At 35.9% G+C, this 27,791-nt stretch overlaps 1 protein-coding gene across 1 annotated transcript in view; it reads left to right on the plus strand.

Moving 5' to 3' along the window:
* GEN1 (GEN1 structure-specific endonuclease) overlaps positions 1-15,366 on the plus strand; it is a 29,293-nt gene extending 13,927 nt beyond the window's left edge. Inside the window, exons 4-14 of the mRNA XM_024747804.1 lie at positions 500-676; positions 1,785-1,895; positions 4,228-4,301; positions 5,625-5,716; positions 7,038-7,188; positions 7,492-7,528; positions 7,619-7,699; positions 8,661-8,791; positions 10,286-10,347; positions 12,257-12,397; positions 12,936-15,366. Of these exons, the coding sequence (XP_024603572.1) occupies positions 500-676; positions 1,785-1,895; positions 4,228-4,301; positions 5,625-5,716; positions 7,038-7,188; positions 7,492-7,528; positions 7,619-7,699; positions 8,661-8,791; positions 10,286-10,347; positions 12,257-12,397; positions 12,936-14,254 (2,376 nt within the window). The 3' untranslated portion in view covers positions 14,255-15,366. The remainder of the gene's footprint in view (positions 1-499; positions 677-1,784; positions 1,896-4,227; positions 4,302-5,624; positions 5,717-7,037; positions 7,189-7,491; positions 7,529-7,618; positions 7,700-8,660; positions 8,792-10,285; positions 10,348-12,256; positions 12,398-12,935) is intronic.
* Positions 15,367-27,791: the final 12,425 nt, after the last annotated feature.

Raw genomic sequence — 27,791 nt, forward strand, 5'->3', positions numbered from 1 at the left:
CATGAGCTGCTTGCAAATTTTGGAGATGAATCCTTTGTCAGTTGCTTCGTTTGCAAATATTTTCTCCCTTTCTGAGGGTTGTCTTTTCGTCTTGTTTTTGGTTTCCTTTGCTGTGCAAAAGATTTTAAGTTTCATTAGGTCCCATTTGTTTAGTTTTGTTTTTATTTCCATTTCTCTAGGAGGTCCTACCTTATTCTGAAGCAAATCCCAGACATAATATTGTTTTAGTATTTCAGTACCTTTCTCTATAAGATAGGGGCTCTTAAAAAATAAAAACATAGCCACAATATAATTTTTATTATTGCATCTAAAAGTTTAATACTTATACTGTGCCATTAAGTATTCAGTGCTCAAGTTTCCAGTTGTTTCTTAAATGTAATAAGTTTTAAAACACCTAAATAGCTACTATTAATACTTGTGATATAGAATTAAGTCAAACACTGAAAAAAGCAGCAATAAAAATGTTCTTAGATTTGTTGCACCTACTTTTTCTTTTCAGTGCCTTGATATGCTGGAATGCTTAGGAATTCCCTGGGTCCAAGCTGCTGGGGAAGCTGAAGCCATGTGTGCTTACCTCAATGCCAGTGGTTATGTAGATGGCTGCCTCACCAACGATGGAGATGCTTTCCTTTATGGGGCCCAAACTGTTTATAGAAATTTCACTATGAATACCAAGGTATTTTTTCTTTCTCTTTTTCAGCATTTGTTTTACACACTACTTTTTTTAAAGCGATTAATTCTTGGCACTTAGCAATTGCTAAGTAAAATGTTTACTGTTACTAAAAATATCAGTGCCACATAGTTCATTCTCTTTGAAATGTGGATTTCTCTCCTAAGGGCTTGACTTGTTCCACAGGTTTAATTCTAAATCAGTTTCAACTATATATTATAAAATTGCATACAATATGTATTGCCTTGACCCAGAATTTGCACTTTTAGTAAGCCTCAAAAACACCTCCAAATATGCAAGGAGAGATATACAAGGATGTTAACTGCAGCATTGTCACTAATTACAAAAATTTGGCAAACACCCAAATGCCCATTGATAGAGAATGGCTAAATACAGCCACAGTTCTCATGGAGGGAGGTAATACATGGGACATTTTGGTTGTAATTATTCAAGGTTGGGCAAGGGAGACTATGGACCTTTCGTGGATTAGAGCCAGGGAGACTAAACCTCTTGCCAAAAAATTCTGTTATCTTTCTGAAAATGCTCCCAGTATCCCCATTGAGAAACACTGCCTTAGAGTCCGTCTAATGTAAGCAATCATTAAAAAGGTATGTATTATTGATATTAAAGATATCCAGTTATATTAGTGGGCAACAAATATTGCAAAATAGTATTTTTATATAATCCTATTTTTACTTAAAAATAGAATAATAAATATTTGTATGTATGTGTCAAAGAACATGTTTCTTAGAAGAATATGCCGTATGCTGTTAATGATAGTTAACTTCTGATGATGTAATTACAATAATATACAATTTCTATAATATACATTTTACAGTGCTTAATAGTACAAGATGAAAATCTACTTTTGTAGACACCAGAAAACAATAAAGAGGAAAAAATGACTACTATAGTTAATTTTTTAAAGCCATTTTTGAAACTATGACTTTATTTCCAGATATTGAAGTGTTAGATTTTATGAAGATTCTGGTGATCAGGATAATTTTAAACTTTTAGGAATAAACATTTAGAGACAGCTTTGACAAATTATTTTTTATAATGTTGTTTTTGTTTAGTTTTTTGAAGATGAAACTGAATCTGTTCTTTCTTCTAGGACCCACATGTTGACTGTTATACAATGTCATACATCAAGAGTAAACTAGGTTTGGATAGAAATGCTCTGGTTGGGCTAGCAATACTACTTGGCTGTGATTATCTTCCAAAGGTATGCTGAAATTGCCATATTTATTTACTATTCATAATGGGGTTTTTTTGATACCTTACATGCTGCATAGATATGAATACAATATCATTTTATATAATTAAGAACCTAATTTAGAATACAGGTGTAATAAACTCTTCAGTAACTAAAATAATCAGCATTTCAAGTGGCATTAAACAGCTTGCTCATCATGATACTGAATGTTAGAAATGAGAATAGAATCATAACTAGTACCACAGCTTAAATCTCAGTAAGCCATTCCTCTAAGAGATTCACATTCACGTTTGACTATCCTTTTAGAGAAATGTAGGAATTACTCTTTCCTTGTCTTGTGCCAATATTAGTTTCCATCACTGTTGTCTGAGTTCTGCATCTCCATTTTAGCTGTTTGTGCGCATGCTCAGTGTTATTGTTACTGTTGCTACGCAACACGATCATTGGGTTAAGGTATTCATCCTTGCGTGCCTCTTAGCATTGCATTGAGTTTTGCTCATGAAAACCTTTTATTTTATATCTTAAGATACACAATATAGGGCTTTCCTGGTGGCGCAGTGGTTGAGAGTCCGCCTGCCGATGCAGGAGACACGGGTTTGTGCCCTGGTCCGGGAAGATCCCACATGCCGGGGAGCGGCTGGGCCCGTGAGCCATGGCCGCTGAGCCTGCGTGTCCGGAGCCTGTGCTCCACAACTGGAGAGGGCACAACAGTGAGAGGCCCGCGTACCGAAAAAAAAAAAAAAACTAAAAAAACAAGAACAAAAAAAAATAGGTACACAATATAGTTCTCTGTAACAGGTATAATAGGTGAGGGATGAATTAAGAATTACCATGATAACCACATTCATAAATATGATGTTTAAATATATAAAATGACTTGTACTGTAGCTCCTACTATTTTTGTATAGTCCTGTTATTATGTCCCTGCTGATCATCTTTGTATCCTTACTAAACCCCTCATTATACTATAGACTCTATCCCCAAGAGAAGTCTAAAGAAGGATGACATATCATTTTTTTCACTAGAGCTTGGGAGAGGAAAAAATAGTAGGATAGTAAAATTATTAACTCTGATTTCTAATCTGTGTCACCACTGACCAAATAGAGAAATCAACAATTTTTTTTAACTAGTAAAAAAAGAAAACAGGAGGAAAAGAACTGTTAAACAACATGGAAAATAATTTTTATAGTTCTCATTCTGAAATAGATTTGTTTCCCATATGTAATTGTGTCATAATTAAAGTCTAAAAACTGCTCAGTGTTGAATATAAGAAAAACGTTGCAAACTTGAACTCACAGAAACCAATTTTAGCTGCAGTGGTATTATACACTAGCCTTACCTGTTTTGATTTTTTGTTTCTTTGCAACCAAAACTGCTGTCTATTTATATCATTGTACTTAATGATCTTTAAGACTCTACTATCATGATTTGCCTAAAAAAAATTAATATATAACTAAATGCTAATACATGAAGGGTGACATACAAAATATCCAGCAACTGTTTTACTAAAGACATAGGCTGTAGTGATGGAAAATGCTTCTGGATACCCTCTGTTGTGCTATGTGTTACCCTTTTAGCTGAATCCCGAGTGTAGGTGGGTTGGAAAGGGAATTAATTTTAAGGGGGAGACCCCTTTGCTGGCAGGCACTCAGGGTACATGGGCATTGGCTATTTACTAACCAGTTTAGAAGTATTTTAACACTGGTATGTCTCTCCTGATGCATATCGGCTAAAGAACAGCCTTGCTTACAAAGACATATTAATAAACTTTTATAGGAACTGGAAGACTCAATGTAAACCAGAAATTGTCATGTGAATATACATTTATTTATATATTTTTTGTGTAGGAAACTTAATGCTTATTTTAATTTTCTTAAGTTATTAATTTCAAGAGTTAACTTGGAATTCTCCTTTGTTCTCTTTGGTTGTTTGGATCTTTAAATATTATATGTTCATATAATCAAATGAACATGCCTTTTCCTGATTACAAATATAACAGAAAGTTAGGTCAAATTAAAATACTATCAAAATAATTAACATAGAAAATGAAAGCCCTCTAAAATTCTGTTCCTCCCTCTCCTAAAATAAACAGTCAGTGGTTTGGTATATAACACTGACTTTTTTGTTTGCATAAGTTAACAATATAATTGTTATTTAACTTACAAATCTAAATCATACTGTATGCTATTCTGCAATTTTCATTTTACACATGACAATGTGTCTTGCACACAGTTACCTCATTCTTTGAGCTACACAATCTTACATTGAATGGACATCTCACCCTTCATTTATCTATTCCCTAGTGATTAACGTTTGAACTTCTTTTCCCACTTTCTGAAAGGGAGTCCCTGGAGTTGGAAAAGAGCAAGCATTAAAACTTATAAAGATTTTGAAAGGACAAAGTTTACTTCAGAGGTAACTAAAAATTACTTTTTCTTGTGACATTAGTCTTTTATTCTTGTTGAACTTAATAGTGAATACAAAAAGTATTGTGCTTTCCAAAAAAAGGTTTTGTATTTTTGAGATGATCTGTATTTTTATTTAAAATCAGTTATTTTATTTATTCAGAAGTTTTCCAAAGAAAGCTGAAAAGTATATGTCCTAAGCCATATTTTGTTTTTTTCAATATTATTAGCTCATTACAAACACAAGTAGTAAGATATCAAATGTGTTTATTTATAACCATGAGCATTTGCCACAGGCTATTTTAGACTATTTCATCAACAAATAAAGATAAACTAACATTAAATTAATTTTTATATAAATACTTTGATACTATATTTTTCTATAAATGAAATGCCTGACATGTTGCAAATATTTAATAACACTTGATCAAAAATTTTTCTTGACTGCCCTTTGTTCTATAGCCACAAATTTAGTAATATGTTAATTCTAATGAATTAACTGTACAATCTGAGGACTCAAGACAGTTAGGATACAGAGTATATTAAAGTTTACAAACTGTGCTATTTAGTTTTGAAAGCATGTCAGTTATATTTACTTGATGAGGGCAGAGTTTTATAAAAATTAATATTTATGATGATAAAGTATAGAATGAATAAAAAGGAAAGGAACTAGGACTCTGGGAGATTTAAAATAGTCCTTGCCTCCGGTAGTTATGAGATAGTGAGTACATGAAAGGAAACATCAAGTGGTAGAAATGAAGAAGGGGTGACCATGAGAAAGATTTCAAATAGCCATGCTCTTTCTTCTAGTGCTTCTCTTTCAGCTGTAAAGCTACTGATAGATCTAAGACTTTAATAAACTCCTTATTAACATCAGTGATTACTGTTTTCCAAAGCAAAAAAGCAAAGGTATACTTTGGCTCGGGGGTGAGTTAAGGAATCATTTGGGAATTGTGAAGAATAAAATAAAAAAGGAAAAGCAAGCAAATGTGGCACCTGGCTAACTACAAATCATTCTTATTGAGACAGTTTCAGCAAATACGTACTTTTGGCAACACTTTATAAAATGGTTGCCTTCACGCTTGAAAATAATGAGATTACATTTTGTTATAATTATCTGTCATTCCAATTTTTATTAATTTAGACTAAACTTCCCCCTAGTTATTTTTAATTTTTTATGTTTTTATGTCCCCAGACTGGGACAGCAACTTTACCGCCAAAGGAAAAATTAAGTAGGCAGGGGAAAGGAACAGAATAGCCTGATATTTGAGAACATGGCATTTTGGTGACCTTATTATTTATTTTTTCTTTTTAATACCATTTTCTTTTAAAGGTTTAATCAGTGGAATGAAAAATTTTGTTACTCTAATTCACAACCAGCAGTTGTTAGCAAACTGGCTCATTGCTCTGTATGTTCCCATCCAGGTAAGCAGACATAGGGAATGATATCTCTAGAATATTATTGTCTGATACCTAGGTTTTCATCTCTGTTCTTATAGTACTTTTTACATACCTACCTTCCTTACCAGATTGGGAACCCTCAGTGTCAGGAGTTGTGTCACATACACACAGTAGGCACTTGATAAATATTTATTGAATGAAATAACGTGATGTAAATGATAAATATAGGATATGTGCAGTTTCGAACTATGTTATCAGATTACTTTGATCCTAAAATTATGTTTTCAATATAGAAATCCATTTTAAGGAAAAAAATTGTACTGATAAATCTTAGGGAAAAATGGAAGTGAAATCATTTGCTTATGTATCAGTGATTTATATTCATACATTTAAAGAATTCTTAACTGTCCTATAGTGCATTTTTATTGTGTGTGAAGATAGTGACTTAAAACTAATTTCTAATACATGTTCACTGTTAAGTAGCTTGGACCCTGTTCATTAGTCTTGATAAAAATATGATGTCCCTGACATGTACTGGGTGAAAAAGGCCTTTTGCTCTCAGGAGAGATTAAGAGATCATGTTAGCTCATCTTTTAAAAGAAATTCTGCTTTATCTATTTGTCTTAATATGTTTTCATTAGCCTTTTAAAATGATAGGTGAAACCATGGAAGAAATCAATGTTTTTATAGATAAAATGCCATTCTGTAGTTTTTTTGGTACCTTATAAATGACGATTTTGGTCATATCAGTTATGTAGGTTCTTTGTGTTCTCAAAAGTGTTGAAGGTAGTCATGCTTTCCTTTTACTGGGCACTAGGACCCCATACCCAGGCCACAATCAGAATTTATGTTCCAAGCATAGTTTAAAAATAGCTATATAGTAACTGAGAGCTAGCCACTAGCAGAGGTAATTAACTGCTCTATTCTTTTCATATTCTTATTAAAGAAACCATTTCATGAATTATTCTATTAACTAAATAATGTTTTACTAATAATGTCCTTTTTTCTTGTATGTAGCTACCACATACACCACAGTTTTCCATTTGAGATGATTATAAATGTATAATTTCATATTACAAATTAACACTTTCAGACAGAAGGGTAATTTACAGAAAAAAATAGTGTCATGTGATAGTAATAGCTAAAGATCTACTTTATCGTAAGAATTATTATTGTGTTCATTACTCTATTGGGCCTAAATGTATTGAAACCCTACTATATGCTAGTCTATATGCTAGGCATTGTGCTAGGCAGTATTTTTGGATAAGGGCAAAAAAAAAAAAAATGTACATAGAAGGTAATTCTAAAAAGCAGTGAAAGTCATACTTTTTGTGTCTCCATGAAGGTTCACCTAAGGATCACGAACGTAATGGATGCAAATTATGTAAAACTGATCGATACTGTGAACCACATGATTATGAATACTGTTGTCCTTGTGAGTGGCACCGAACAGAACAGGAGAGACAACTAAATGCAGTAGAAAACAGTATTAAGAAGTAAGTTTTTTGTGCTCATTGTTTCCTGATGTGGCCTATTTATACACCTGTGGTTGAATTATTTCCGCATAACTTTCCCCCATGTAGGTTAATAACGTTTCACAAAATCCTTCTATAGATTCTGTTCAAAAATTAGGCTATCTTAGAAGATAGCAATTTAATAATGTTTCATCGAGAAGCTTGATGACTAGGATACTATACAAGGACACTTTCCATTAAATGAGAAGAGATTAAATGGATGATTTTAGAGTCTATCTGAAATTGCCTGATTGTATTAATAACATGTATATAACTTATTTTCAGGAAAGCTTGCAGTTGTCAGGGATTCCCATTCCATGAGGTAATGAGTAATAATTCAACCATGTGTTTATCTCAGAAGCTTTTTTTAAAAGCTTGACATGTCAATTGCTATTTTCTGTTCTCTTGCTAGGTTATTCAAGAATTCCTTTTGAACAAGGATAAATTGGTGATGGCAATCAGGTACCAAAGACCTGATTTATTATTGTTTCAGGTATCTGGAAATAAACTCTTATTTTACAGTGTGAAGTTGGATACTAGGAAGATAAGAAGGGGTAATCACTTTGATCTGAGAGGAGTTTGAAATAGATGGCTCTTGAGTGCACATGTGTTTTTCAGCATTTATATCTAATCTTCATTCCTTTGCCACACAGTAACTATACTTTGCGGCCCATAAGACAAATCACAATTATGCTGTTCTTTACAAGACACCTTAAAGACCATGTACAGATGTATTGTATTCAGGGATATGTTGGGGGAGAGATGCTAATAACCAGAGAATGTAAAGATATATATTGTTATTGTATATTATTATGGAAGACAGTATATTGTTATGGAAGACAATATAGTTTACAAGTGCATTGGGATTTGTAATCAGTGACCTAAATTTAAATTTGGACAGTCCGTCGCTTACCATGTGACCCTGGATATGTGTTTTCCTCAAAATAGAAATAATATTATCTTGTGAAGTCACTATGCAGATTAAATGAGATTATTTATATTAACCCCTACTATAGTAGCTAAAGAAACAGAGTGGCTCAATAAATTGTAACTACTTGTTGCTTGGCTCTACCAACAGCAGTAGTAATAATGGCAACCAACATTCATTGAACATTTAAAATTTGCTGTTATATTTACCACATTACATGTAATCTTCCCTAACTTTATAATGTGTGTGCCAGATTATATTTTACAAAGGGAAAACCTGAGGCTAAAAGAGGTTAAGTAGTTTACCCAAATCTAGGAAATATTCTGGCCTTCAAACCCAGAACCCTCACGCTTACATCGTTGTGCCATATTGCCTCCTTAGGAGGCTCACTGTTCTTTCTGGGAATATTCTCGTTGATACAACTTTAACTAATGTTATCTCTTAAGGAAAAGATAATATCACCCTGAGAGTGCTGTTTGTCTCCAAGAGATAACAAGATCTTGTTTTATTTTTATTATATTTACAGAGATTTGCTCTTGAAAAAATGGAGTGGCCCAGTCACTATGCATGTGAGAAATTGTTGGTACTGTTGACCCACTATGACATGATAGAAAGAAAGCTCGGTAGAAGGAACTCTAATCAACTACAGCCACTTCGGTAATATAAAGAATCGTATGAATAAGTCCCTGTGTTTCCATTGGAATATCTTATCTAAAATATTCTTCTTAGTATCTTCAATAGTGGGATATATATCTCTTTGTTTTATAAAAATGGAGGAAAGTTCTACTGGAATATTAAAAGCTTATTCAGGGCTTACAGTCAAGATAATATAGTAAGTTCATGCTCTGACACACTTCTCTGCCTCAAACATATAGTAATAATAGACTATTAAAAGAAATAAATATAAAAAGATATAGATTAACTAGATAATTATTCCCGTGGACCAGAAAGGGGACAGAAATGTAAAGTGAATGGAGGGACTGAAACTGAGAATTGGTGGCTCTCAGTGAAGGGTATATGATTATTCATTGTACTCTTCTTGAAACTTGTCAAAATAAAAAGTTTTGGGGAAAGTATTAAAGAAAAAAGATAAGCTACAAAGGAGTGACAGTCTGCTAGCATACATCTTTCACGACAATAGTAGACTCCAGAAGATGATGGAGTAATATTTCAAAGCTTTGACTAAAAATAATTGGCAACTCAGACATCATTAAAATTATTCACTGGTTGGCAAGGCATTTTCAGACATATGAAGACTAAGAGTTTTCCATTCACAGACCCTCATCAAAAGCACTGTTAAAGGATGACTTCAGCAAGAAGAAAACTGAACTCGGGGAAGATGTGGATAACAACTAACAGTGGCCAGCATACAAACCGATAAAACATGTTTAGCTAATTTAATAAATGGAATGGAAAAAATTTGTATATAAATATCTTAATAATGCTTGATGGTTAGTATATGATGATGATAATAAACTAAAACTCCCAAAGTATGCATGTAAACAGTTAAGGGTAACCACTAAAACGTTAGAAATACAATCTCTATCTTTAAAACCAATACATAAAATAAGAAAGTTAAACTATCAAACCGGAAGAATACAGGAAGGTGAAAGGTGGAAATAGCATAGAAAATCTTAGTAACCAAAAACACAAAGTAAGATGTATGAATGAATCCAACTATATCAGTAATCATAATAAATGTAAGTAGATTAAACTCATTATTAAAAGACATATCAGACGAGTAAACAAAATTCAACAACAGTCTGCTTTATATAGGGCATGTGCAGAATAAGGCTATGTTAAGTTTGAAAATAAAGAGATTTAAAAGATTTAACCAGGCAAATATTTACCAAAGTGATGTAGCAAAATTAACAGAAGCATAAAGACTTTAAAACAAAAATCATTATTATGGAAAAGAGGAACACTGAACAATAATGAGAGGAAAAATCTACTGATAAGATCTAACAATTATAAACTCTATCTTTTAAATAACAAGTCAAAGGAATAGCCATACAATAATTCTTAAAACATTTTTAGAATATTAGTAAGACAATAAAAATTAATGGGAATTGAATTATTCAATCTACAAATTGAAAATTTCCAAATAACTCATGCAATTAAACCTCATTAGATGAGTTTTTTTTTTTCCAGAATTGTTAAAAACCGGATCAGAAATGGAGTTCATTGCTTTGAAATAGAATGGGAAAAGCCTGGTATGTATACACTTTAAGCAAAATTTATAACATTTGGTCATGTATGTTTAGCAAATATCATATACATAGGTAAAACATACGTATGTATATAAAAAATAAAGACGAAAATATATCACATACATCAAGGATTAATTTCATAGTTTACCTGTGCTATGTAAACAGCCGTTGACTGATAGTAAATATTTAAAACTTAAGTAATTTTATTTCAAAGTCTTAAATTGATATTTCTTTTGTAATTAATGTTTACGAAAACAATATGGAAATAGTTTTTATTTATATTTCTCAAGAAAATACTGCTACAAATGGTCTAGTCATTGGATTTCATTGTATAGCTGGGTCTAAAGAAATCAGGGTTGCTGTAAAGCACCTGGGGTGCTCTTCCTCTCCTTTCTTTACTCTGTTTAGTTTTCATGGGATTTTTTTTTTGTTTGTTTTTGTTTTTTTGGCTGAGTTGGGTCTTTGTTGCTGCGTGCAGGCTTTCTCTAGTTGCGTCGAGCGGGGGCTACTCTTCGTTGTGGTGCGCGGGCTTCTCAGTGCAGTGGCTTCTCTTGTTGCAGAGCACCGGCTGTAGGCATGCGGGCTTCAGTAGTTGAGGCTTGCGGGCTCTAGAGTTCAGGCCAGGCTCAGTAGTTGTGGTGCACGGGCTTAGTTGCTCCGCAGCATGTGGGATCTTCCCGGACCAGGGATTGAACCTGTGTCCCATGCATTGGCAGGTGGATTCTTAACCACTGCGCCACCAGGGAAGCCCTTCATGGGAATTTATAATGGTCAAATTACTCTTCTCTTCTACAGGCAGAAATACAGTGAACTCTGAATTAGCTCCAAAACTGAAGGCAAGGAAAGCACAGATCATTTAAAGTGGAAAATAATACCAAATTCATTTCTATTTGGCTTTGAAATTAGATTGTATAATTACATGTGAATGAGTGAGAGGACAGATTTGAAATGAAATGAACGTTGTAAGTAACTTTGAAGAATTAAATGATAAAGAATTAGATAAGTCGTTCTAAGCAATAATAGGAAAATAGCTAAAGAATTTTGAAAACTGTTTAGGAACCGATCCACCAACTGTAGTAGATTTTCGGGAAAGACAATGGCATTAACCCAGTTTGGCAGTGCATCTCCTTTGTTAAGAACTGAGGATTGGGTGCCCACTTTCACTTATCCTTGTAGGAGTCATCCCTTAAGGGAAAAAATGTACCCCACGCTACTTTAACTAAGAAATAATTCTAAGTTCACTTGTTTCTATTGTTTCTACTTTAAACTTATCAATGAATAGTTTCATTATAGTTTGGCTTCTTATGGAGTTTTCCCCTCATATAAGATAAATACAAGAATCTAGTCTACTGTTTACATATCTTATTGTAAGTTTACATATAAGCATTCTCATTTTCACTTATCAGGTGCTTGTGAGTCCAGTAAGCCCAGGTGTGTCCTCAAGAGATTGATAACCTTTGAAACAACAATCTGGAAAATAGTGATAGTTTTGATGACCATTTCAATTCTGTCCTTTTCAGAAGCTACCACTAAAGAAAGCCAATGTTAAAGTTTTAGGAAATTGTTTCCATTCTTTATCTGAAATTTTACACTTATTATATGAAATTAAAACAAACTAGCCTTATCTAAATAAAGTTTCCTAGTCTCTAAGCTGCTCCTCCCATCTCTGAAGCAAGAGAAATTTAAAGTTCTAATTTAAAAGGAACCTCTTTTCAGCTCTTCCCAGGTGGAATAAAATCACTTCTGTACTAGTATCAACAGATTATTAGAATAGAGGTGTTATAAAGCAAGATTTGCATCAATTATCCATTTGTGAATGACCTAGTTGACTTGGTAAACTGAAGTTACCTGGAAAAATGTAATATGTCAACTCTGTAATTAAAGCTGTTTTACTGTATTTTTAATCCTTTAGAACATTACTCTGTAGAAGATAAACCTGGAGAATTGGTTTTACAAACAATAGAAGAAGAATCATTGTTTGAAGCAGCTTATCCTGAGATTGTTGCTGTTTATCAAAAACAAAAGTCAGAAATTAAAGGCAAGAAACAAAAAAGTAAGTATCACATTTGATAACTATTTAGGCTGCACACAAATATTACAAAAGAGCGACCTGTCTTATTTGAATCTATCTTGTCCAGATTTTGCTGAAAGTTCTGTAAAATCAAGAGTAAGGATTGTACTTTTTCTTGTCTCGACACAGTTTGCTTTAAAATCTAAAAGCCAAGAATAGACCATTCTGCTCTGAGTCTGCTAACTTAACTGTTAGTAATTACACTAACCACTTATTGAGCAACTAGTATATATAACATATTTTGGATTATAAATACATTTTCTTTATTTCCCAGAACTCAGTGAGGAACTTACAACATGCCACTCAATTATAACATTGTTTCCAAAATAAAATATTTTATAATATTTTATTAATAATTATTTTGTTATAATTATGTATAACACAGTTTCCAGGAATGCTCTGAGACAAAAGGCAAAAATTGATCATACAGAAGATTTCTGATCTGAGCTTTTTAATTGTTTACCCATATTAGGAAAATAAAATAGATTTTAATTGTATTATATATATTTTTTTCTTTCAGGCATGAAAACTAAGTCTAAAGGAAACAGTTTGCCAGAATCAGATGATATGATGACTTTTCAATCACACACGACTTTAAAACCCACACGTGAAATCTTTTCTAAGCAGAATTCCAAGTTAAATTTGGAAATTTCCCCTGATTCTACATTACCACAGGAATCTACTGTGTCATTGAATACCTTGCTTTTACCTGAAGATGCTCCCTGTTTGAATACACAAGAACAGTTAATATCTTCTCCAAGACCTTTGGCTGTGCAGCAAATTAAAGCTATCAGTAAGTCTCTGATTACAGAATCTAGTCAACCCAGTACCTCATCCCATAATATATCTGCAATTGCTGATCTGCACTTGAGCACCATTGACTGGGAAGGTACTTCTTTTAGTAATTCTTCAGCTATCCCAGGGAACACTTTTGCTCATGGTGTAAAATCGGAACTTGAAACAGCTATCCCTGATAGCTTTAAAGATATTACAGAGCAATTGTCATGTGAATCAGAATGGTGCACTGCAAGCATTAATAAACAGTTCGATTGGGATCTTCAGAAGACTGATCCTGAAGAGCACCTACTTCCTGGCATTACTGATTTACATCTTCAGGATTTACCTTTAAAGGAACGAATACATATAAAATCATCATCTCCTCAGAATAATGTACAACCAGATGATGATCTGAAAACATTGTCCCTACTTACTATGCAAGAACACTGTATTGCTAATAGTACTTCTGAGTGTCTATCACATCTTTCAAAAGATTTTCTAGGAATTCATTTGCAAAATGAATCTAGAAACTGTAAAGTCCTAAAAGGAAACCAGCTGTTTCCAGAAAACTATAAAGCAAATACTTCGATACCTTATTCTGTCAATAACCCAATAGTAAAGACCTCCAGTGTTAGAATTGGACCACCAAATACTGCCTTAGATTATCGTAGAAAAGTTGATGGGCAAACCACTCGGAAAACTGTAATGAAGAAGAGTGTTTGCCTTGACAAACATTCCTCGGGTGAAGAAATTATCCCAGAGTCTGGGAAAGCTAAGTCCACAACTCAAAAAATGAAGCAGAATTCTCAGAAACATAGCGCAGCCCAGTTCAACAACAATGATGCCAACAAATTGAGTAACCCTAAAGCACATATTAAAGAAACTGAACAGTGTGTCCAGCCTTATAAAACAGCTGGAAATGAAGAAGCCTGTTTCCAAGATGCAGCAAAAGGGTCTCTGAGTTTTCTACAGTGTCATAAGGAAAAAGACGTCTCTGGTACCTGTTTGGATAGTCCTCTTCCTTTAAGTCAGAGATTAAAACTAAGGTTCCAAAACACCTGAAATTCAATTTAAAATATTCAAGTATAACTTAGTATTCTAGTACTGTTGGCATTAGCAGAAGCAGAAGGAAGGTATCTAGTTAATGTATAGTAGAAAAATTTAACGAGATTCTATATGTTGTGAGACACTTGACATTTTAACCAAAACTGTAATAAAAAATGTTACCTAAAACTTTGGTTTTAAAAGGCGATTCTCTGCAGTGAAAACTTCAGATAATGTATATTTTTATAACATACTTTTTTCATTAAAAAAATATCTTTATTGATTATTCTTAAGTTATATCCTTAAAATGTTAGTATACTACTAGACAGAGTAAACGCTCCATTCATTTGCTCATTTTTACTCATTTCTTCCACAAGCCCCTAAAGCATTTTTTGATATTCCAGCTTGTTCCCAAGGGATAACTCTTTATAATTGCCTGCATTCTCACAACATCTTCTGTTGTGCCTTTCTGAGAGTTATATTTGCTTTCAATGTGAAGATACTTTCAGCTGCTCTTCCAGTTTCAGTAATCTTATTCTCTTTTGTGAGGGACAAAAAAAAAAAAATGGAAAAGGAGGATGATGATCAACATATATAGTGAAAATCATGGTTGTGGTAGCTGAATAAACTGAGGAAATCTACTTCTTACATATCCCCAGAAGTCCACAGGCATGCCAAGTGGAAAAAGATTTGGAAAATAGAATGTATAACCAGAAGAGGATTAGGAACTTGCTCAGGGTCATTCACGTAATTAATAGTGGTGTGGGAACCAGATTGCTTGCCTCTCAATTCATTGCTTTTTCTGTTAAAATTTTTCTTCGATAGCACTTTTTTCTTCCCCTTTTGTTTTAACAGTGCATCTATACAATATCAACTACAGCACCTCCAAATATTAAGCTATTCATTTATTTATTTAGCATTCAAAAAGTCTAGAGGGAACCAGATTGGAAAGATAAAAGTAAAACCGTTGCTACTTGCAGATGACAAGATCTCGTGTTTATGAAATTCTGAGGAATTCACTAAAAACTATTAGAACTGATAAATGAGTTCAGCAAGGTTGCAGGATACAGGATCAACATATAAACATCAGTTGTATTTCTATACCCTTCTAATGAATAATACTAAATGAAATTAAGGAATTCTTTTTACAACAACAACAAAAAGAATAAAATACTTTGGAATAAATTTAACAATAGAAGTACAAAATTTTTACTCTGAAAACTATAACATATCATCGAAAGAAATGAAAGAAAACCTAAATAAATGAAAAGACATCCCATGTTCATGGATCAGAAGACTTAAGATGACAATACTCCCCAAACTAATTTGCATATTCAATGCAATCCCCATCAATTCTGGCTGATTTCTTTGCAGAAACCAATAAGCTGATTCTAAAATATATACGGAAAATTAAGGGATACAGAATAGGCAAAACTATCCTTAAAAAAAAAAAAATGGCAGGACAGGACTTGCCCTTCCTGATTCTGATTTCAAAACTTACCACAAAGGTACAGTAATGAAGAATGTGTTGAATGGCGTAAAGGTAGACATATAGATCAGTGGGATAGAACTGAAGGTCCAGAAATATGTCCTCACATTTATGTTCAGTTGATTTTCAACCAGAGTGCCAGGACAATTCAATCGGGAAGCAATAGTCTTTGAGCAAATTCTACTGGTACAACTGAATATCCACATGCAAAAGAATGAAGTTTGATCTCGACCTCATAAAATATAAAAAAACACACAAAGGTGGGTCAAAGACCTAAATGTCAGATCTAAAACTATAAAACTCTTAGAAGAAAACATTGACATAAATCTTTGTGACTTTGACTTAGGCAAGGGTTTCTTAGATATGACACCAAAAGCTCAGGCAACAAGAAAAAATAAATTGAACTTCATCAAAACCAGAAACATTTGTGTTTCAGGGGACATCATCAAGAAAATGAAGAGACAACCCACAAAATGGGAGAAACTATTTGCAAATCATAAATGTAATAAAGGGGCTTATATCTAGAGGGACTCATGTAAAGAACACTTACAACTCAATAATAAAAAGACAAAAGTGGGTAAAATATCTGAATAGATATTTCTTCAAAGAAGACATACAAATGGCCAACAAGTGGATGAAAACATTCTCAACATAATTAGTCATCAGAAAAATGCAAATCAAAACCACAAAGAGATGCCACTTCACAACAAATAAAATGGCTAGAATCAAAAAAAGTGTTTGGTGAGGATGTGAAGAAATTGGAACCCTCATAACCTGTTGGTAGGAATGTAAAATGGGTCAGCCACTATGGAAAAAGACTGTTGGTTCCTCACATGGTTAAACATAGTTACCATATGATCCAGCAAATCCACTCCCAGGTGTATACCCAAGAGAAATGAAGACACACCCACACAAAAACTTGTAAACAAATGTCCATAGTGGCATTATTCACAATGGCCTAAAAGTGGAAACAACTCAAATGCCCATCAACTGATGAATGGATATACAAAATGTGGCATTTCAATACAACGAAATACTGGCAATAATAAGAAATGAAGTGCTGATACATATTACAATGTGAAGTTTGAAAACATGCTATGTGAAAGAGACCAGTCACAAAAGACCATGTATTATATGATTCAGTTTGTATAAAGTGTTCCAAATAGGCAAATCTGTAATATATAGAAACACAAAGTAGACTCATGGTTGCCAAAGGCTGGCAGGGAGGGGAGGTTGAGGAAGGAGAAGGGAAATAACTGCTTGCAAGATGGGTTTTGGGGGGAGTGTGTGATGATGAAGATGTTCTAGAATTGATGGTGAAAGTTTGAATATACTAAAATCATCGAATTCTCCAATTTAAATAGATAAATTCTGTGGTATGTGAATTATATCACAATAAAGCTGTTTTAAAAACAAAAAGAAATTGTGGAGAGTTTTACCTGTCCAAACTCTTTAATATCTAAAATGTATATAGTCTAACCTCACTGGCATATATGCACTGCCATCATTATTGTCTAGATTTGAAAATAAGTCCAGAAAAGTGAAGAGATTTATTTTCCCAAGACTGGAGATGGAATTGTGTTTATTTATCTAGTATTTATTTCATTATGCCATGTTGTAAAATTAGGATCAAATTTGGAATACATTTGAAGTTTTGTGCTTTTCTGAAGTTATGATTTTGGGTGTTTTTTTGAAAATTCTACTAAAAATATATAAATACTTTGAATCAAGTGTAACATTGTTTTAGAAAAGTGTCATGTCTGCAGAGCACTTAATATATATAAAATCTTACTGGGCAAGGAGAGTACTAAATAAAGGCAGTCAGTCCACTGCTCTCAAGAAACCCACCTATTCTAGCTGAACTGATATGTTTTCTAAAACCTAGTGATTTTTTGTATTGATATAAGTGTATACCTTTGAACAACGTGGAGGATTAGGGGCACCAACCCTTACTCCCCACGCTGCACAGTCAAAAATCCTTACAGAGATTTACAGTCGGTCCTCCGTAATTGCAGTTACACATCCCAGACTCAACCATCCACAGATCATGTAGTACTGTAGTATTTATTTATTGAAAAGCATTTCGCCTAAGAGTGGACCTGTGCAGTTCAAACCTGTGTTGTTCAAGGGTCAGCTGTATTTACTTTTAAGGTAATACTTCTGTGTGGTTAATTAAAAAGGTGAAACAGTACAAAAATACAGAGAGTGAAAAAGTCAATCTATCTTTAATGCTCAGACTCCAATTCTTGCATCTAGAGGCAAACACAGTTTCTAATGTCTTGTAGATCCTTCCAGAGGTGTTCTGTACCAACATATTAATGTATCTTAGAAATTTCCCATGTCAATAAATACGATGTCTCACTCTTTAATGACATCAATATCCCTACGTGTGTATCTGCACAGATGCCTAGAGCTATTCAGTAGATGTGAATGTCATGTTTGATTTTAACTGTTGATAAATGTACAATTGAAACATTTTTAAATCTCTAGGGCTAACTAAACTATTGAAATTCAGATATGTGAACTAAATCATATGAATGCTTTTAAAACTCATATTTGACTTTGCTGTAAGCTTCCTCTTAAAATTTTCCCATATGCCCTTAAATAGTTAAGCATAATTGTAAATGACATGAATTTACACATGAAAATAATAAATTTACTTTGAAGACCTGATGTTAGAAAAAGCTGACAGTATGGCTACCAAGAGTGTTATTTCTGTGGTAAAATCACATTTTAGAATTTGACCAGTTTTGAACGAGTACCACATATTTTTATAAAGTAATCTCAATTTTAAGGGCCCATGTAATGTAAGTTTTTAATTTTTCAAGGTATCATGCTTTTGACATAAATTGGACATTAATTACTTCGTAGGTGTGTGTACAGCTCTAAGTTCTGAGGTTAGAGTTGTATAAAGACCCAATACTCTACATTGAAGGGGATGAGTATGAAATTTTACTTTGGAGTAATTAATTTTGTTTTGAACTGCTCACCTGATCCCACACCAAGTCAATTTATGTTCTCAGAAATAAACCTAAAGACTCAATTCCTTTTTCACGGACTTTTTTTCTTTTTTGAAGTTTAATTTACATACAATAAAATCCACTCATTTTAAATGTAAAGTTTGATGAATTTTGGTAATTGTATACAGTTGTGTAACTTCCACCACAATCAAGATATGGAAAAGTTCCATCACCCTTAAGTTTCCTTATGCTCCTTTGCAATTAATCCTCTCTCCCAAGCCTTGATCCCAGACAACAACTGGTACTCTTTTCTCACTATGGTTTGCCTTTTCTAGAATTTATGTACATGGGACCATACAGTATATAGTCTCTGTGTTTGACTTTCTACTTAGCATGTTTTTAAGACTTATCTATGTTGTCTATATTAATATCTTGTTCCATTTCATTGTAGAATAGTATGACATAATATTAATATACCATTTTTTTTATTCTTTCATCAGTTGATGGAAAAATAGGATTGTTTTCACATTTGGGCTATTATGGATAATGTAGCCATGAATATTCAGATATAGGTCTTTAGGTGGACACACATTTTCATTTCTTTTGGATAAATATCTGAGAGTGAGATTGCAGGTTCATATGATCAGCATATGTTTAATTTTTTAAGATACTACCAAACTCTTCCAAAGAAGCATTGTCTTCCCACCATAGGGGTTTCAATTATGCTACATTATCACCAAAACTTAATATTGTCAATCATTTTCACTTCAGTCATTCTAATTAGTGTATAGTGGCATCTCATTGTGGCTTTATTTGCCTTTTCCTGATAACTGGTGGATTAATTATCATGTGCATATAGGTCATTCATATATCTTCTTTTGTGAAATTTCAATTCTTTTTGCCAATTTTTAAATTGGGTAGTTTGTCTTCTTGTTATTCAATTATAAGTGTTCCTTATTTTTTTCTAGATACAAGATGTGTTTTGCAAAAATTGTATCCCTGAGTCTGTCATTTTAACTGTGTCTTTCAAAGAGCAAAATATTTAAAATTTTAATGTCTACTTTATTAATTTTTGTTTCCAGTGGCCTATTTAAGATATCTTTAACCTAGTGTCCCAGATATTACTTCTGTTTTCTCCTACAAGTTGAATGGTGTTTACCTTTTATACTTGGGTCTGTGGTTCATTTCAAGTTAATTCTTTGTACAATGTGAGGTAAGGATTGAGGAAAATTTTTTTCCCATACAGATATCCAGTTATGCCACCATGACTCGTTGAAAAGACATCATTTCCCCCATTGAATTACCTTGGCTCCTTTGTTGAAAATCAATGGACCATGTAAGAGTGGGTCTATTGCTGACATATTCTTTCCATGGATCTGTATGCTTTTCATCACTCCAATACCACACTGTTTTGTTTTGTTTTGTTGGGTTTTGGGGGGGTGTTTTTTTTTGTTTTTTTACATCTTTATTGGAGTATAATTGCTTTACAATGGTGTGTTAGTTTCTGCTTTGTGACAAAGTGAATCAGTTATACATACACATATGTTCCCATATGTCTTCCCTCTTGCGTCTCCCTCCCTCCCACTCTCCCTATCCCACCCCTCCAGGCAGTCACAAAGCACTGAGCTGATCTCCCTGTACCACACTGTTTTGATTACTGTAGCTTTATAGTAAGTCTTGAAATCAAGTACTGTATTTTTGTTCGTTGCCTGTATTTTTTTGTCAAGATCACCAACTGACCTTCGTGTTACTAAAGCTAATAAGCAATTTACAGTCTTAAATTTAACTTTCTGCAGAATTTGGGACTATTGAACTTCCCTCTTTCTTGAAAATTTCTGTTGTTTTGCATGTCAGCACTGCCTCTTGGTTTATCTCCCACGTCCTTGGCTATCGTTTTAAACTCCTCATAGGCCTAAATATCCATGCTCGTTAAATACTTGTGTTCCTTCAGTTCTCTCTCTGGCTCTATTCTCTCTAGATATTTTCTATACTCATGACTTCAACTGCTTATGTGCTTATGACTCCAGATATAGATCTTTGGCCAAAGCTTCTCTCCTACTCTATAGATCTGCCCATTTTACCAATTTCTGACATCACCAGGGATGAGTATGGTAATAGAGATGACAGAGGCTCTGAGGTGCTCAACACCCCTAACCCGGGATGTAGTTCCAAGCCTTGCTGTAACTGGTTCCTAGTTCCAAGTGAAGTCATTTGGGTAGTGTACGTTCATTCAACCCAGAAACATTTATTCAGAGTCTAATGAATAAGTATTACACACGTCAAATGCCAAGGGCTGCCAGGAAAGACAAAGTGGAGTAAAGCCCAATTTTTACTTCCAAGGAGTTGACAAGCTAGAGCAAGGTAGGGCAGTGTGGCATATTTGCATCCAAGAAAAAACTATATTGGCTAGCACAGAATTGTTAAATGAATGCAGTAGGCAATCAATATTACAGGAATCTTTCAGAGGAGGGAAGATTCTTTAAGCAAACTAAAAGAATTTGGGCTTTGAAGTATAGGCAGCAGTATGGTTGGCAGAATTGGAACAGCATTACCAGCAGAAGATATTTCAGTGGATGAGGGAATAACTTGAAGTAACCTTGACACAGATTAAAGAATGAGAGTTGGCATGTTTAGGGAATGGTGAAAAAAATCTTTCAATTGTGGAGTTATTTGGAACTCCAGTCTCTAGAGAACAAATTGCTATGCAGGCAAAGGAATCACCAGGAACTGGGGAGAAGTAATGAGGAATCTGGAGCAGAAAGCAAGCTAGGCTATCTTAGGGCAAAGAGAAAAAAGAAATATAGCAAAGAAACTGACCAGGATGCTAAAGGATTCTGAGTGTATAAACCACATATAAAAGTTTATGTGTGTCCTTTTTGACCCACCTCCTAGAGAAATGGAAATAAAAACAAAACTAAACAAATGGGACCTAATGAAACTTAAAAGCATTTACACAGCAAAGGAGACCATAAACAAGACAACCCTCAGAATGGGAGACTTATGGAATCTAAAATAATAAATGGTTATGAAGAGCCTAGGGGCAGGATAGGAATAAAAACACAGACGTAGAGAATGGACTTGAGGACACAGGGAGGGGGAAGGGTAAGCTGGGACAAAGTGAGAGAGTGGCATGGACTTATATTACTACCAAATGTAAAATAGATAGCTAATGGGAAGCAGCCACATAGCACAGGGAGATCAACTCGGTGCTTTATGACCACCTAGAGGGGAGGGATAGGGAGGGTGGGAGGCAGACACAAAAGGGAGGAGATATGGGGATATATGTATATGTATAGCTGATTCACTTTGTTATAAAGCAGAAACTAACACTTTTATTCAAAAAGAAAAAAAAAAAGTTTATGTGTGGGTTCATCAATTCACACACATTAAGTACCAAAGGTGCACCCAACCTGCATAGAAGGGAAGGAAAACAAGGACAAGGAATTTTAAATCACTGGGCAAGGGACTTCCCTGGTGGCACAGCGGTCAAGAATCCGCCTGCCAATGCAGGGGACACAGAATCGATGCCTGGTCCGGGAAGATCCCACATGCCATGGAGCAGCTAAGCCCGTGTGCCACAACTACTGAGCCTGCACTCTAGAGCCCACAAGCCACAACTACTGAGCCCGTGTGCCACAACTACTGAAGCCCACGCACCTAGAGCCCGTGCTCCGCAACAAGAGTAGCCCCTGCTCGCTGCAACTAGAGAAAGCCCACGCAGAGCAGACAAAGCCCACGTGGAGCAACAAAGACCCAATGCAGCCAAAACATAAATAAATAAATAAATAAAATACATAAAAATAAATAAATACATCCCTGGGCAACGGGAAAGCTAACATTTCTCGAGTACCTACTATGAATGTGCAAAGTAAGGTTCCTTACAAGATTTTTTATCCTCTCAACAACTCTGTAAGGACTGTATTGCAATATTTTGTGCCCCCAGAACGTTGCACAGAGTTTGATTCTTTACTTCACTAATTCTTATTTACTGATCAAGACTCAGTGTAGACATGGTCTTCTCTAAGAAGGGTTTATATAGCTTCTTATGGATCTCTACTAGTTCCTATACATATCAAAGATATTAGCTCTAAGTAGTTTTGTGTTGATTGATTTGCAGTTTTGTCTCGGGCACCGGGCTGTGAGCATCTTGTATTGCTGAATCTGTAGCATTTAGCAGAGGGGCTGGCATAGAAAGCATTCAGTGAATGGGTGCTGATTGCCTGGTAACGAATTCAGGGTCTTAGTTCTTCCACTGACTGTGGAGAAAGATCAAATCCATTTGGGTGGTTCCTTGATCACTGGTCCCATTTAGTCATTTTAAGATGCCATGGTGAGATGCCTTGCTTTCTGAAGGTGGGAGGCTAAATCACCTGCTGACTGTTCCTGTTGCGCTGGTAGCACTTAGGGTAAAACAGCTTAAATAATATTACCGAAGTCAGCCTCCTTTCATCTGCAGATCAACGTGGCAACGTTTATCACCTTCTTAGCCAGGAAAAGCTTTTATCAGGCTTAGCTAACAGCTCGCATTAGCCTCTTGCAAGGACTTGCCACATTGCCTTTAACCTGAGATGCTGCAGAGTCAGCCCAAATACTCCAAAATGTGGAACCTTGGCAGCTGATTGCCAGAATACATAGCTTATTTAGCCCCAGACCAGATAAATTCAATAAATTGTCTGTTTGGCAATGGAGGGCAGGGTCATCAGCAAGGTAGGCTGACCCTTCCGTGGGCAGAATGACTGAATATTTTGCTAATATTTGGAAGAATTCTTTTTGTAGGCACTAAAGCAGAACTTCTTTAGGGGGGATTAAGTGTCTGGGCTTCCTCAGCATTATTCTGTGCCGAGACCTGAAAAGGAAGATATTGACCTCCCAAACGGCAAAAGGTGCCTGTGTGTTTAGAATTCTCTGATCAAAGACCTAATGAATGAATTCTATAGTGTTTGCATCATCATAACTTGAATCTCTTCATTTACCACTCAATAGACGGCTGCCTTTCAGCTGTGAACGGTGTCTAAAAGGGCCGTCCTTTGACTCCGCAAATGAGAATGAGTGATTTATTCACCATCCAAGTGAAGATAGACTACAAATCCTTTGCCTTTTTGCCTTGTTTTGTTTTAAACCAATACTGGCTACAGTAACCGCTCCAAAGTAATTATTAAGGCTTAACTCATTTACATTTTTATTAAACTGAGAATGCTGGTTCTGTGGATGCCAGATGCCAGAAGGCTTATTTTACAGGGTTGTGTCCAAAGACAGACGTCTCTCATCCAGGCCCTGTGAAGGCCCCACGACTTCACAGCTGGGATAGTTCTACGGGAGGTGTCAAAGGACTCAGTACAACCAGGTTGACATCCTGTGAAACAGACCAAAGGACCCTCTCTTTAACCTGGGAGGCAGTGGTCTGAGTAATTGTCCTAGTTCTGAAGGAGACTAGCTGCCTTGGGCAAACCTTCCCAGGCTTCAGCTTGCTTCTCTTCTTGTAAGTGGGAATGATGTTTCTGCCTCTCTTTGCCCTCATTTATACACTGAGGACAGATGGCTTTTGAGAGACATATCTTAATGTATAAATTTAGCATTACTGATTTTGATATGCTAAATCCATTGATGGTCCACAAATGATGTCATTAAAATGTGTTCCACTATAAGGTTCACACAGTGATGCAAAGTATTAGTGAATCCTGGGAAAAGAGAGATGACATATATTGCTTGTTTACTATTACGCCCACCCACTTTACTGATTCTTCAAACTCCTCCTATATGCCCCTCAAAAACTCTGAAAGGCAGGCACTTTTATCCCCTATTTATATATGAGGCTAAGAGAAGTTAAGGAATTTATCCGAGGTGAGAATCTACTAAACAGCAGGACGAGGACTTGAATCCAGAGCTAGTCTAACTCCAAAGTTTCTTTGGCAAAAATTAAGGCTTCTGTATACTCCACATTTATCTAAGTCTGTGTCACTTTAAAAGAAACTGCCCATCAGAGAGGTGCAATGACTTCTACTAACCTTATTTATAGGCAACTGGCCACTAGGTCAGAGTAGTTCAGACTCCCAGAAAATCAGTATTGTGAACATTCAAGACATGATCACAAAAGTTACTTTAATTTTCAGAATTAAAAAATAATTATCACAGTTAACCCTCGGGGAGGTTGGGGATTTTTGTATGTGAGGAAAGAATAGCATGCGAGGGACAGGCAGGACACCAAATATCCCAGAATTTTTGTCCCCTTCCTTCAAAGCTCTAACCACTAGGGCCAGATATCCTCTAGACGAGGTTGTCTGCAACTTCTCAGTAGAGCATTAATTAAGAGTGTCTCCTTTTTAGTATTCATCTCTGACTTGAATCATCTTTGCACGGTGCCTAAAATGGGCCAGAGGCCCCATAATAATCAAATCAGTTAAGCACATTTTTCATGAATCTTGAAAGCAATCGAAGGGAATAAAGCAACTCGCCTGTGGTCACACCATTAGTCCAAACATCTCCTCCCAGTTGTATTGCTGCCTCCAAAGGGCAGGTACCATCATCTGTTGCAGGAACTCCTAAAAGCGCCTTCTGATTGATCTTTGCTTCAAAGCACTCGCTCCCTTCCTTCGTAGTGCACACATCAGCCAGATAAATAAAATGCAAATCACTTTCTAACAGCCCTCCTGCAAAAGCTTCCCATCCCTCTCAGTCTAAATTCCACAGTCCTCTACAGAGCCTGTAAAGTCCTCTGTGGCTGACCCCTGCTTGGCCCCCTAGCCTTGTCTCCTGCCTCTTTCCCCTAGTTCACCTGGCTCCAGCGGCACTGGCTTTCTTTTTTTTTTTTTTTTTAATTTTAACATCTTTATTGGAGTATAATTGCTTTACGATGGTGTGTTAGTTGCTGCTGTATAACAAAGTGAATCAGCCATATGCATACATATATTCCCATATCCCCTCCCTCTTGTGTCTCCCTCCCACCCTCCCTATCCCACCCTTCTAGGTGTTCACAAAGCACCCAGCTGATCTCCCTGTGCTATGTGGCCGCTTCCCACTAGCTATCTATTTCATATTTGGTAGTGTATATATGTCCATGCCACTCTCTCACTTCATCCCAGCTTCTTAAACCCATGCAACTCATTCCACATTCCAGCTCCTGAACCTGCTGCTCCCTCAGCCTGGACTTCTGGCAGATCTCTGGATGGTAAGCACCTCCACGCCATTCAGCTAGAACTTGTGTGACCACGCCAGCTGAGTAGCGGCCTCACCTCCCCACTCCAACCCCACTATTTTCTTCACAGATAATTAGATCTTGTTTGTCTCATGTCATTAGAGCAACAACACAAGAGAAGAAACTTTGTCTTGTTCTTTGTTATATCCCCCGAGCTTGCAGCAGCGTCTAACACGTAGTGCACATTTAATACATCCTTGTTGAATGAATGAGTGGATGAAGTTAACCTTTGAACCCAAATCTTCCTGAAGCCAAAGCTCAAGCTTTGACCACCAACATGCGGCAATTTTTTTTATCATATCATCATTTTATTTCAAGAGTTATCTTCTTATACTTTTCCCCTAACTGTCCTCATACAATCGACACCACCCCCCTGCCATTTTTAGCTGGAAGGTTACATATGAAATAAGTGATGTGCTGCTTATATTTACCTGAAAATGCAAATGCTGCAATCTGAACTCCAGGTGGATTCAGTCCTGGCGAGGCATGGTGCAGAGCACACAGGAATAATACCCGGTCCTTCTCTTCAAGATGTTTATAACTTAGTTGTGATACCAGACTCTCTGTTCTTGAAACAACAGATTCTACAGATAAGTGCGGGGTGAAAGGAGTGGCACCAGAATGCAGAAGTGAGTGGTCAGCAGGGACCTAGGTGGTCCTCAGAGGCTCCCTAGTGGTGAGTGACTTGATAGGAGGCTTGAATGGCAGATGCAGTTTAGAGCTGGGGACGGAAGGCTGTCAGGTTCTTGGATAAGGTGAAGTCAGGTGAGTTTGTTCAGGAAGAGCCTCGTAAATGACGTGTTTTAGGGCATTCCAGGCTGGACACATTTGTTAGATTCTTTTATCTTAAAAAAAACCCAGTCACCCATTACGTACAAGTACTATTTCATGAGAAAAACAAGGCCAGCAAGGGAAGAGGAAAGGAGGAAAGGGAGTGAGGTACCATGTTCCTGACTCAGGATGGTGGTGGGGGACCAGGACCTGGCACATGGTGTCACATAATTATTGGCTCTCTTACCCCTGAAATTCTCCTTTGTAAGATTTACCTGGAATTCCATTCTTTCTCCAGAAATAAATCACTAACAGGGACTCATATGAGGAAGCCGCATTTTGGGGGCAAATGGAGGGAAAAGCTGCTCTGCAGTATTATGTGTGCCCAGGTAGGGGCTGCACAGAGCCCTGGCCACTGGCAGACGCCATCCAAGCATTTCTCAGAGTGCCACAGCTGCCCCTCATGAGGATTCCCCCTCAGAGGGGACACCCCTCCACCTCCAACCATGGCTCCCAGTGAAGTGTAGATGAGGAGATCCCTGAGGACTGGGTCAGCAGCTGGTGAAGACAACTTACTATGCCCAGAGTTAACAACCATCCATCCACTTATTCATTCAACAAGCAGATACTCTATGCCAAGTACCATGCAAATTGCAGGGGCTATAGTAAGGGTTAGACAGTTCCCTTGAGGAGCTCATGGTCTAGCCACAAGGAAAACCATATGCAGTCAGTGTCTTAACTCTCTACCCAGGTCAGAGTTGAATGAAATCCAGGCTTGGCTACAAAATCACACCAAACCAAACCAAAACACTTCATGAAGGGAAAAACCATACGTAACATTTTTTTCTCTCAAGCTCTTCCCAGAAAGGTGATAACGGAAGATTTGGTCCCAACAGGACCACAGACAAGGGATTTGCATTTTAAAGTTTGACAGATATTTATAGGCCTTTGGATGTCTCCCCTCTACCCACCCACCACCAGCCTTGCCTGCCTTCCCCACCCCCAGTTCTCTTACACCGTCCCAGGTACAAACTTGAGAAATGATGGCTCCAGGCCCAGAGGTTTCTAGGATATGTGCCCTGGGTGCTAAGCTCATACTCATATTATAAATAAACTTCCTATTTATTGAATACCAGGTATATA

Source organism: Neophocaena asiaeorientalis, unplaced genomic scaffold, assembly GCF_003031525.2.
Source record: "Neophocaena asiaeorientalis asiaeorientalis breed wild unplaced genomic scaffold, Neophocaena_asiaeorientalis_V1.1 scaffold84, whole genome shotgun sequence".
Lineage (NCBI taxonomy): Eukaryota > Metazoa > Chordata > Mammalia > Artiodactyla > Phocoenidae > Neophocaena > Neophocaena asiaeorientalis.